This window comes from Pagrus pagrus (assembly GCF_965226575.1).
Source record: "Pagrus pagrus genome assembly, chromosome: 8".
Lineage (NCBI taxonomy): Eukaryota > Metazoa > Chordata > Actinopteri > Spariformes > Sparidae > Pagrus > Pagrus pagrus.
In genome coordinates, this window is record NC_140192.1 from 25,209,573 (window position 1) to 25,223,166 (window position 13,594).

Consider the following 13,594-nt stretch of genomic DNA (forward strand, 5'->3'; position numbering starts at 1 on the left):
ATTTTGTTTAAGCACAACTCATGAAAAACGACCAAAAAAAAAACAAAAAAAAGTATTATGAATGGATATGATATTCTGAACTAATTTAGTAACACTTGAAACCAAGTTTTACAAGTTTTGATGTTGAAATCTATAACTTTCTGCAGGATGTGTCCCCTCTGCGGCAGCAAGACATCTGCAGCAAAGATGGCAGACTAGTTGTCTGCTGTTTATTTGAATCATCCATCCACCCATCCATTTTCTCTACCCGCTTTTATCCCTGGCAGAGGGGAGGGGGCGGGAGACTATCTCAGCACGAAATGTGTGAGCTGACCTGACAAACCATAGCCAACCTAATTTCTCACAGTCAAAATCGATCAATTGTGCTTATTTCTATGTTTACTGTTTAATTTCTATCTGTCTACTCAACAGTTATTAACAGTGATTTATTGATTTAAAACCATTTGGGATACCAGCTTCTAAAATCTGGAATAATCTGTTGTTTGTTTTAATGTCTTTATGTCCTTTGCTGCTCTAAAGAGCGTCTTTGGATGACTGAACATAAATGTCATGCTTTGATTGAAGTTATTGAGTGTGACTGGCTTATGTTCAAGAAAAGGCACGTTACGGGAGGGAAAAAAAACTGTCAAAAATGCAAAAGAGCCGTTTTAAAATGAAAACAAGCCTCTGGCCTATGATTGGCCACTTCATGACACAAACAAACAGGAAATGGTGAGCTGAAGTGAGGGCAGCTGTTTCAGATCAAGACCCATGGGAGACGTTGGGGACAGTGCCAGTGGAGGAGCCTTCAGTCTGGCTCCAAGCAAGCCACTCTGCATCATCATCATTACCACCCTGCAGCTTCAATTACAGGGCATGGACCAGCAGCACACAGCAGCGATGCCGAGGGGAGTTCTTATTTTGGGAATCTTGGTGCTGCTGTAAGAAAGTGCTATAACTGCTCATTCACTGTCTCCACCACAGACATGACTGCTGAACTACAATGAGGTGGGGGGGACACTAGCAGACATCCTGGGCTGGGTAATAATCAGAGCTGTGTACACTGTTTCCTATCCAGCAGTGTGCATTGGTGGAGGTCCTGAGCAAAGACCTGAGGCTGATGGTAACCTACTCGTTATCCACTGTCACTGATGGACCCTGCCTTGTAATTATGTCTGAGCAATGGTGCATTGCTGCGTGCACACTCTGTAACAAATAAAACACAATGTGCGCCTGAACACGGGACGTCGGTTTATATCAAAATCCATCTCATTAACATTCTTGACCTTTATTATTGCCTCATATCCCGCTGCAGCTTCTTTATGGAAGGTCTGATCGGAATAATATGACTCGTTCATGTCGCTAATGGGTGAAAACTGACTACAGCTCCATATGAATTTTCAAGTCCAACATTTAACAGTGTTACTTGTGTAGCTATCTTTGGCTGTAGTGACTAGCTGCCATGAGAAAGTCTAACTCAGTTAGCTGTGGAGGTAAGCGGCCCCATCAGCTGACTGTGGTCTGTTAACATGGCTGGACACCACCCTGCGACTGAACACAGCCCTCGAGACCAACAGATGCCAGTCTGAAGACAAGGGATGGAGGTGATTTACAGTGGCCCTGATCAGGAATATGACGCTGAGGGCGAGAAGACACAGAGCTGTGAAGTGGCAGATAAGAGAGAGGGATGGAATATTTTCACATCTTACTCTGAATAAAAGATTATTTTTCAACCTAACCAGAGGTGATGGTGGAAAGACAGACCAGGAACTGTGTTGGTGAGTTTTATTTTGTTCATGTCGGGTTTGAATGAAAAATTATCAAGGCAGTTAAACTTGTCTTACTTTAGTAAGACGAGGGCTGGCTCGTGTATCCTAAATCCGTCTGAAGCGTCAACTGTGCACATCCTCAGAAATTAAAGCTACGTGTACATAAGATGTAGCTTCAGTGGACATCTATGCAACACAGTACATAAAGGTCTTTGGCTCTTTGCTTCTTCACACTCATTCCACTTCATTTTTTTAATGTTTTAAACTAAAATTTTTTATATCTGCCATATCTTACAAATCGCTCCTTTAATATATACAGTACAAACAATAGACCTCAGGGCATGTGTCATTCAACCTTTATCATGAAAGGAATGTAAAACTCTTCACATACAGTACCAAGTCACTACATGAAGAAAGCTTTTAAAGTCGAGCTCAATCTTCTCAATCCTCTATAATTCTTTCTACATAAAAATCCTCGTGCAGCGTTCAATAACATGGAATAAAAGAGACAGATCTCCGTGATGCCAGTGCTAATACTGTACCTCCCCCTCTCTCCAGTCGCTCACCGCGGCCACACACCATCAAACTGCCTCTGATATAAACCATATGGATAAGATTAGAGGCCGAACGAACAGCAGAGGGATGAAGACAACAGGACGACAGTCAGTAGACAGTAATTCCTCTGTACGCTGTCGCCACTGTCAGATAAAACAGAGCTGAATGTACTCTTTTTTTTTGTTTTCTGCCTGTGAGAATTTATTTTTCTTAATCTCAACTCAATATCAGCTCAAAAAGACACATTAATGATACACTGAACTGTTTACAAGTAGATGCAAGAAGAATTTTTTAGCAAAACAATTTCTGTCCTGTAATGTTCATGATGAATGTGGATGAACCCGATTGTGTGTGAACTGTAATGGCACAGTAAATGCTTTGAGACCCCTGAGACAAGCCAAAGCCGTTTCATGTGATCAAAGTGTAGGTGGTCCGAGGGAGGCACTCGCTCACCCACACTGCCACCAAAAAGTCAGAGACACAATGAGGAATGAGTACCGAGTCTGAGCGTTTATTTATCCTCGAAGGGTGCTACAAGCAACACATTTTTCATCCCTATTAAATTCCCCACAAGGCTCCGACTGCAGCAGCATATCAAGCCCATTAGACATCTGGAGTTCATTATGGTTGGACTAAACTCGCTGGACTTCATGATACTTAATTTACGGTCGCCTGGATGCCTCCTTTCATATGCATCAAATAAAGCGCAGTAACAATCGAAAGAAGCTGACTTTCGACTCAAAAATGTCACTGAGTTGGGAGGTCTCGATGTGGTGCCACTTTTCACAGCTCATCAGTAAAACCCCTCTATAACAAGGTGACAGTCAGAGCTCTAATGGTTAATGGTGACAGCAGTAATTAGAAACAGTCTGCTACGTCTCTCTCTCTCTGGTTTCACACAGAGATACAGTAACTCTACTGTATAACATAATACTATGACTTATAATGCAATACAACATGATGGAGTGTAGCCCAATGCTCATATTTCTACAGGAATTTCCATGAATGGCTAAAACATAAATCCAAAGTGTCAGCAAGACATGCCTTTATGGTGTCTCAGTGTAGCAGAATTATTCTTCGGTGTTAACTGCTGATGCCATTTTACAAGCTTAACAATTATGATTTATGACCAACAAATGCAGCCATAGTAACCATTACCCTCAAACCAAGGTGTTGTCCTGTGTAAAACTAGGGGAATATATGCTGACATGTCTGTTTTTGTTGGCGCGGATACACTGAGGGGCAGTTATACACGTCGTTCCCTTGACAACAACTTTTGGAATGTTGACATACCGCTCAACCACCTTCGTAAACAGCAGCAACTAGTAAAAAGGCCCATCTCTCCCGGCCAACATTTCCCCATAAAACTCGCAGGGCCGAGTGTCCCCATGAGTGCGCCCGGGGGCTTGGAAAGCACGGGGAATCAAAAGTGCCCCAGTTTGCTTTTCCACTGCGGGGGAAAGAAAAACACGCGTGCTGATCAATCAGCGGGGATGAGGAGAGGCATGCTGCCCGCGCTGGGGCCACAATGGACCCCGAGCTTAACGGCGACGAGTCCACGTGAAAAGACCTCACACTGTCCAGTCACAGAGCTCACTGTGCAGAGAAGAAAACATCCCTCCACCGTGGCCACAGCCAGCTCGCTCCCCTGACACTAGCTTGGCTTAGCGAAGCGCCGACCTGCCAATCCAAACAACAGCCCCGCTCATGTCAGCCCTGAAATAGCACATCATTCCAAGCCATCATCGTCAAGGAAAAGTTATGCATGTCTACATTTAGTGCTGGAGGAGAAGCAGCTACAGGTGAGGTGCATTTACCTCGACAACTCTCTGAAAGTAAAGTCTTAGTAATAACCGCAGTCTTCAACCAGCAGTGCGTGCAATATAAAGTTTTACATTCTGGTCCCATTTAAAAAACAAAAACTTAGTTCTATTCCTGCATGCCAAGTCACCAGTTCTGGCTCAAAGCGCTGACCGCAGCTTTGCACTCCAGTCCACCACAACCTCCAGAATAGTGCAGGACAAAGCCAGCCACTGGCGCGCAGGCCGGGCTGCTCTGAGGAGAACGGTGGAGATGTATGGAATAGAGGATGTATGGATAGACTTACCCTGCCCTCTCTGGATAAAGAGCTTACTGACACATGTCATGCAGCCAAGGCCACTCCACCCAATATAGCATAAAGAGGAAAGGTTTGGTCTGCACTGAGTGTCACCCTGCAGGAGCTGGCCATCCTACGCTAGGAGGGATATATTTATAAAGCAACCACCCTATCCCAGCACAGGATCCTGCAGCCCACTAAGGCAACCCTCAGGAACCTCAAAGTGCAGCAACTGCAAACCCAGACACGGAGCCTGGTCCTAATGGCCCAGTGATGGGTCAAAGCAGTTTGGTTTTGGCCCTGTGCATCGCAACAGAGATCCTGTTGTGGTCATTTCTTGATGATATAAACAGATGCTCTGAATCATGACGGTGGCCGGCCAGTTCAGATATAATCTCATGCCTGACTTCAAGGAATCCAGGATGCCTTCGCTCCTTTTGTCATGGTGGTGAGCCGTCATTAAAAGATATTGAAGTCAGTGAACACAGCCAGTCGCATCATGGCGAGACAAAACAAAACTGCAGGGTACAAAGTTACACCTAATACAGAAACAGCTTTACTCACTTCACTCAGGAGTTTTTAAATGTCTAAAGCAATGCATTTTAAAGGTATGCAGCTTTCTTTGCATTCGTCTTTCCTCTAATGAAGGTCGGAGGTCAGGGTAAGTTGGTGGGTTGATACCATTAGGAATGCTTCCTGCAACAGGACTACTGATTAAAAAGGTCACGTTCCTTATTCAACACACGACCCTTTAGAGCTTGATCGAGATGTACTGGATCGACTTCCTGAACAACATTCATGCACATGGCCAAATGTTTGCGGTATGGGAAATCTAAAAGGTCAACGTAGACATTCTTGAACCGAGGGAAAATTGTTTTGCAGTCAAGTTTAGATGCAGTAACCGCAACAAAAACAAAGAGAAGTCCTATAAGCAAGAAGCATGCAAAGCAACGAAAGAAATGTGCAGAAAAGGTCAACACTGGTCGATGAAGATGTCTTTTGTAAGTCAAAGCCAGGAAGTGCATTGTCTAATGCTTCTAATCTTTGCATGTTATAATTCATGTGCAGGCAATTTGGACTCATGATGAGGCACAAAGGACATTGCTGTGTTGGAGCAGCCTCTGGGCTGAGCACAGTGGTGTGATGGCTTAAGTACAGTTTGGGAATGTCAGCAGGCTCCCTGGTGTCCACGCCGCTCCACCCCGACCCCCGTCTCTTCCAGCTCCCATCACACAACGACAGGCCTTGTGACGCGAGGGGAAAAAGCAGCACCAGCCTTCCACAGCCTCTGCCATCACAGCCACTATTGTACACAGGCTTTTTCTCAGGACATCCAACACCCTGGAAAATGGGGGATCCTGTTGCGCATCCCACTCTCCACACTCAGGGAGCAAAAACAGGGGTGGAAAAGCCTTTTAGGAGCTTTTCAGAGAGGCTGATCACCTGATACAGCAGCACTCTGCACTTCTCAGGCAGGACAGAGGCCCTTGTCATGGAGGCTCCACATCTCAGCGCTCACTGGGCTGCTGTGTTCCTGCCAGCCCGAGCTGCATAATGCACAGAGTGCCCATGGCAGGCCTCTTCCCAGCCATTTCCCCACCGAGCGCTCTGAAAGAACTCCACTCACTAATCACAGCGCTGCGGCAGGAGGCTCGTCACCGCTTTAAAACCAGGGTAGACATCCCTCGGAGGAAGGGGTCAGCCAAAACCCCAAACTCTCATCCAATAGGCTGGATGATGGTAAACACTCAGGCTGTCAGGCACAGAAGGCAGAGAAAACAGTCCAAAACAGGTTTAAAAAGTAAAACAGGGTGGACGAGGCAGTGATTACACATCTCAAATTGCAGTCTTCTGAAAACATACAGTTTGATATTAATTCAAACATACTGAACCAACAGTTAAAAAAGCCAAAAAAGGCAAACGTTGATATTGGAGCAGCAGGAGATAGAAGGAATGTAACGACTCCCAAAGGATACACAACGATGCAGATTCCAACATTGGAAAAATGAGAGAACAGGGCGAATTTAAAAATGGTCAGGAGAACGGGAGAACAAGCGACTCCATAAATACCACAAACATGTGAGGGCGTCCCGGACGGACAGCTGTGACATGAGCGCGTTCATTCCTCAGAGCTCACTGATGGAGCTCTCGGCCACAACACAGCTCCTAATGTGTTTTTTGGTAGGCCAATACGGAAGTGTGCTCCGCCATGGTTTGCTGGCCGCAGCCTCACTATAACTCCACAGTGGGTTGCTGAATGTGGTTTGGGATTGATGCTGAAAACATCAGCATCTGTACTTAACAACGGCTTACAATGCCTGCAGTGAGGAATAATACAATAACATGTCGTATCAGTAAGATTAATTGAGCATGTGTGGCCAGATGCGATATCGGAACCAATCGACAAGCATCTGATGACTTTTTAGCCTCTGAAGACAAAAGCCTATCCTGTAGTGCTTCCGTTGTAGCCGGTGGATAATGGAAATCAGAACGAGACTTCCTCTTCCCCGTGCCAGTCATTGTTTATTGTCTGATTAGCAACTTGAGAAGTGAGAATGAAGTTGAGGCTTAATTTATCTGCATATGAATGAGGATAAAAAAAAGCTAATGAATCGTCAAACAATTGCCAATGGGTGTTGAGATTGCATCTTGGACTCACGCACTGCTTACCTGCGTGCAAAAAAACCCGGTTTGAACATGATTGGTCGATACTCGGACAACAAACTGAAACCAGAACTCTTATGATACGAACATCTTGTCCTGTTTCGGACTTGTAAGGTTGTTCAACCATGTTGGAAGTCAGAGTACAGGGGAATGCAGCATAATGTCTCCAAAAACACATCATCCTAAATTTCCCATGATGCAACTCATCTCTTCCTCTTTCCATTCTGTCTGGTAAACACTCATGTCGATCAAACTGAGGCCGAGTCGTCTTCTTCGTGACAAGTAAAGTGATGTTCATGTGTAAAATGGCCTTCACAACACTCACCATTGGAATCTGAAATGGTTAATTTACAATTACTTTCTAGCCGAAGGGATCCAAAGCACAGACAAGCTAATTCACTTCCAAGTGTGAAGGACTTGACACAAGACAACTTTATCATCTTCGGTCCGGCCTCAGGCGTCCGTCCTCTAAATGAACATCACATATCACACTCATGTCAGTTGAATCTGCCTCAACAGTGAGCCAAGTCAGAGAGCTGATTCATGTCTGCACACACAGACACTCTGCACACACTCCCTGCCCTAAAACAACTTGGATGGAGACAACATGCCATGCGGCTTTGCAGTCACATCAAATTAGTTATTAAGGGAGACTTTTGTCTTTGGATTCCTAAAGACTATATTTTGCTGGGATCAGCTTTCATAGCAGTCATGACTAACATGAGCATTTTATTCCAAGAAAGACTGGTCATAATCTGCAGAAAAAGTAATGACAGCATCCTCAGAAGAGCCACTTGGAGCCCAGTTACATCACGGCTAGACTGGTTCATCTGTCTCCCACTGGGAAACAGATGAAAACTGCTCTGACGTAAGCCACCATGTTGAGAGAGTGGACACCGCTGAGAGTGACAGTACATCTGAATCCCATTTAACATGTAAACAACACAAAGAATCCCAAACTCGAGGAGAAACCTTAAAAAAAAGGACCTTCTCATCCAGCGGCTTCTTAAAAGGAACCCTTGAATGTTTTGAAGTTCAAACCTCTGCATATTTATCTGACATTATGTCCAGAATGATAAAAATGGCTGGAATTCCTCGTGTCGTTACAAAAGGTCTTGTATGTTTTTTCCTGTTCTGTCAGCTCACATGTTCTATCTTCAGTGGGACCCACGCTTGAGACGAAGCATGGAGGCATAGCTGAAATAGCTCACGATGAACTTTCCCACAACAATTTCTCTCTTTAACTCACTGAGGTCTCTCCAGACGCCGGAGTCCCCCTTCTTGGTTTTGATGCAGGACTGGTGGATAAGGACAGCATAGTTAAGCTGCAGTCTCATGATAACCCCTGTCTGTATTTTATTTGCCTCCCATATTTTACCTCTTACTGAGACTAATGAGCCTCCATTCAGACAACCAAAGGTTAAGGCCATTGTTTGACAGAAAGTAATCATTTTTTTCCCTATACAGCAGGCTCTGAATGAAACAGCTTCGGACTGTTGCTCAGCTTAATGTCAGATATTTTCAAAGACTGACCTTTGAAGTTTATACACTCCCTGCTGTAGAAATGTCAAACCTCCTCTGTGTATCCTGCCTTTACTGTTGACTCCACATACAGTATGCTGGAGTCCTCAAACCTTTTGTAGGGCATCTTCTATGGCATCAGAGGGCAACAATTCAAGAGGAAAGGCCGAGATTTGGAGTGTTATTCTTACAGTCTGGGACAGTGCAGCCAAATAAATATACACACATGAGGACAAAAACCTCCAGCTGTACCGACAAAGTGAACTGCAGCTACAGATGAATGACAGATTGGCTTTGTGAGGACAAAAACATTTTTCTAAACAGCTGCATGTATTTGTCCGGTATATTAAACTCATAGATCCCAAACCTGCATGTGTGCAATAAATCCATAAATCCAATTTCCCAGAGGCCAAAGTGACATTTTTAGATTTCTTTTGTTGTCCAAAACCCAAAGACACATTTTCTTGTGACAATGACTGAGAAAAGCAGTAAATCCTTACATCCAAGAAGTTGGAGACATTTTTGCTTGAAAAATTACAAAAAATTATTAATCAATTAGCAAAATATTTGCAATTTATTTTCTTTCGATCAGCTAGACCAGTCGTAGCTCTAGTGCAAAGACAGGAACACAACAAACTCCTCTCCCATGTCTCCTCTTGGAGGAAACCGTAATTTCATGCTCACCAGGAACCAATTTTCCATATCTAATTAAAGACACTTTATAGTTGGAATTCAGCTGCTTTTCTTTAGCAGGGTAAACAGTCAATCTTGGGCAACGCTTCACTGCAAATCTCAGAAGGTTTAGGGAGGAAAAAAGGATTTGGCCGGTTTAAAGGTTTAAAGAAACAACAACCACCAACCTGTGACAGTGGTCTGGACAGTCTGTGGCTCTTCTCCTCTGGAGACCATGAGCGCAGCTGGACACTGTAACATCGAGACAACAGAGGGTCAATGATACATATAGTATGTATGATTTTGGGACGGGCATATGATGATAGAAACCAAGAGACAGACAAGTTAAGTTGTCGAGTACTTTAATAACTCTGGATGCATCATTAGGCTTTTGTGGCTATATTGGACCATTTCATAAAATCAACCAACTGCACAGACTAAATGCAATATTATATTTTTTCATGACTTTTGCATTACTGTGATTAAGTATTTTGATTGGTCAGGTATTTGCTGGATGAGTCAAAAACAAACGTTCTTGTTATTGCATGTTCAGTTCAGATATTTTGGTCATCGTGAACATTTTTCTATCTATTATTTGATTTTTCAAATGCAGTATATTCACAATATATGTTGATATTAAGAAATAACAATTACATATATACACAGGATTGTATTCCCATAATCATGCACTTGCTTAAACATATTCCAGTTCTGCATGTTTCCCACAGGGATCTGCACAAATTCAAATTTGATTACCAATTAACTTGTTTATTTCGGCGAGCCACTGTTGTTGAACCATAATTCCTAAAATCACCTGAAAAGAGACATTATGTACCACACAATTTTACTGACAATATTATCCACTGAAACACTGATTTACAGTGAATATGATAGAAAAACAAAATAATTGTCCCAGAATTTTGTATTTAATATGATGACAAATCATGTCTGTGCGGGATGGGCAGCTTCATCAGTCCAGACGAGGGTGAAAACTAGACTTTAAACTTTGACCCATTAACAGTTGTCCAGGAGAGTCAACAAACAGCTCTGCTCAGAGAGATGCTGGTGAACGTTCCACATTCTGCCTTTTGTCTAAGTGAATGCAAACGGTGGAATGTGATATCCTGTGCATATCCTTTGTTACTACAGTACAATCCCATGGCTCCACTTTCTGTCTGTTATTCCCATACCTATTGACTCTGGGCCTGTTGTGGAGTCAAGAGAGCACTTGTTGCAACCTTTTGTCCAGATGTAAGCCTATTTAAGTGGTGAATAGACGGGTTTCTGAAAAAGACTCAACTGTCCGTCTGAAATGTCCAGCTCTTAGACTTTATCTTAGACCCTGTTCGAGCTGAAAGAATTTCTTTTTAATCTAATCTTTCAGGTCCAAACTATAAATTACAAGTAACCAAATCTCATGTGTGTGACTTCAAACAGTTTGAACTCTTTGCTTTTGTTACAACAATGCTAAGCACATTAACAATGCAAGAGTGGACAAGCTAGCTGAGGATTTCAGTATTCAGTGGTCAAAACATGGATGTATTATTTAAAAACAGGATTTTAAACAGGATACCAGACCCAACGAAGGCACCTGTTCAGTCCTGTGATGACGTCACAGATTTTAAATTGCTTTTCTCGGCTTGAGGAAAGTTTTGAATATCTAGAAACAAAAATAAAAATTTCAGAATAACTGGTCCTTGTTTGAAGGTTTCCTGTCAATAAGTTTAGTCTTTTATAACCTGTGTGTTCTGTGGGGAATTTTTCACTTCAGTACCACGTGTGGCCACTGGGCAGAATAAGAAGCAAGGCTGAGCGGCACCACTGCATCCTCGTTATACATTATACATCCATGGACCAGCAATTCCAAATGTTGCAAGCTAATATCAAAGTTTCATGGTTTAAAATTTTTATTGCAACTTTTTAGGTAAATTCCAAACTTTGTAATCCACAGTAGTTTCTTCACACAGCACAATTTTACTGAGATTAAAAGGAGGAGGGCTGCATCTGCCTCAAGAACCACCTTTGGCATGAGACATTTAAAGACAGCAGATGTCTGAAAGTACAAACATGGACAGGAAACGAAAAAAGATTCAGTCGGAAGCCTTTTAAAACAATTTTTCTCTCAGGTTTCCTGCACAGACATGAGTTGAGTATCGTTTTGCAACACACACTTTTGAGGGGGAGAAGGGGGTTTGTACTTCGGAGAGGGTTCATGGAGAGCACGGCGAGGCTCAACTCGGCGAGGTCAAACAGGCGATGGTAAAGCAAATTAATGCAGCTTGGTTTGACTGGGCGCAGCCAAAGGCCCCACATGCCATCAAATATGCATTGCAGCCAATTTATTTGAATGATTTTCTGTCAGGTATGGAAGAAACCTGATGTGATCTGCGTGTCTGAACACCAAATGTTCAGGTGAGCTACCTCTTGTTGATGGTCGGTGTCAGTATCTCCCTCTTCCCGTTGGGGCTGGCGGGAGGATGTGGTGAATAAGGTCCAGGCGACAGCGACGCAGGGCTGGAGATGGTGTACTCGCTGTAGTTCTGATTCTCATCTCGACTCACTATTACTGCCTCCTGCAAAACATGTTGTTGTATTAGCATGTGTTGAACGTAACTTGATCTTTACGACTGCATTTTTGCACGGCTTAATTGAGAAGCATAAAAAAGGACACCTGTGAGAATGTCAGCACAGAGGAGGAAACGCTGCATCCTAAAACAGGAGTATGTATTTTGTCTTCAGTATCACCATGTAGTGTGGGTGGTGCTCTGGGACTCATGATCTCCATTAAACTCAGGAACAAGCACTAAATCATTACAACGTCTTGTATTGCTTCCATCTTGAGGACAGTGAAACGAGCAGATATGTGATAAACAGATGTGTGATGGATGCATTAGTAAAAATGAAGCGTAATACCCTGGTGCAGCCAAAACAAGGCTTTATCCAAATTTAAGAGGCACTTATGCGCAATCATAAAGACATGGAGAATAAAGTTCTGGTAAGTCCGGTAATCAAGAGCTGCAGCACTGACCTGGAAACGTCCAGTGAGCTGCTCAGGGGTGCTGATGCCGTTGGTCTGTCCTGGGCTGGGAGGTTCAGGTCTTGAAAGACAGAAAAGACAGAATCCAAATTAAATTTTTAAAATTTAATTTGCCTCCATCTGTGTAGCATGTAGGATTATACCCCATATCATCATAGCTGAACTGAAAAAAACCCCACAACCTGGCAGTATAGAAGTTTATGTGAAATCAAAAAAGGTCTAAATTACATTCTGGACAAGCTGATGTACTCAGAGTGCTGTATGTAATGTGTTCAGGAAGTTGAAGGAAAATGCTGAGTGAGGAAAAGATAATCCATTTTCTAAGGGTCATAAATCTGAGTAAACTTCATTTTTGGACTGCCCTCCTGCTAACGTCCTGGCGAGCGTCCACTGCTATGTTTCCATGAATCTTCACGATTGCTGCAGAAGACCAGTGCTGCAGACTCTGTCCCCCTTTTCAAAATATTCTCTCGATGGATCTCGTCTTTCCAACTAGTCACTTTTGTTTGACTTTCCTAAATAGAAAACACAGTCTGTAAGCAATTCCATCATTGAATTTGGAGGGGAAAATATGGGCAGCATAAGCGCCAATGCAAACACACAGTGCCCCCCTGGCTGCAGAACTAGAGGCTGACTGGCTTTCAGTTGAGCCCGGGGTAATGAGGCACACAGGAAGGCCTGGATGCCTGTGGTAAATCACCCAGAAACACACCTCTCGTGGCCTGGGCTCCAAATATTGTTTACAAGAAAGAGATGGTGAGAAGATGAAAGCTGATACAGCTGCCATAAGATGTTTCTTCCCGTAGGAGAGATATTAATGTGGCAGGCCTGAAAAACTCACTGCTATGAATTAGGAACATGCTCATGTGCTGTAAACTTCCTACCATGTACACGAGAACACCAGAGGAAGTCAAGGTCTTTAGACAATGAGACGTCTTTAGGTCAATGATCAGATCAGCGTCTAGTCTAGTCTATAACCTCCAGGTAAAGTCTCCTTAACAGAAGAATGTGCTTCTGGTGAAAATGCTTACTGTGACTTTACACCACTGGGATGTGAAACTGGCATAAATCAGCACCTGAAACCGTTTGCTGATACTTGCTGTTCACAGCTGTCATCGAGGGGACCTGGAGTTAACCTGCCTGAGGCAGATTCCTCAAATGTGTGCATTGTAAGAATACCTCTCCATTCTCAGAGCTACAATATTAAAAAAAAGTAACACTGAGCAGAGTTCAAGAGGATTCAAACCCATAACAAGCAAAATAGGCACATACTTTGTGTCAAGCTGTGATTAGATTATT

The 13,594-nt window shown here is 43.2% G+C and overlaps 1 protein-coding gene across 1 annotated transcript in view; it reads right to left on the reverse strand.

Moving 5' to 3' along the window:
* Window positions 1-13,594, reverse strand: part of pdlim2 (PDZ and LIM domain 2 (mystique)) — a 45,235-nt gene that overhangs the window by 13,376 nt on the left and 18,265 nt on the right. Inside the window, exons 4-6 of the mRNA XM_084360205.1 lie at window positions 12,287-12,356; window positions 11,680-11,831; window positions 9,447-9,510 (exon numbers count right to left, since the gene is read on the reverse strand). Of these exons, the coding sequence (XP_084216331.1) occupies window positions 9,447-9,510; window positions 11,680-11,831; window positions 12,287-12,356 (286 nt within the window). The remainder of the gene's footprint in view (window positions 1-9,446; window positions 9,511-11,679; window positions 11,832-12,286; window positions 12,357-13,594) is intronic.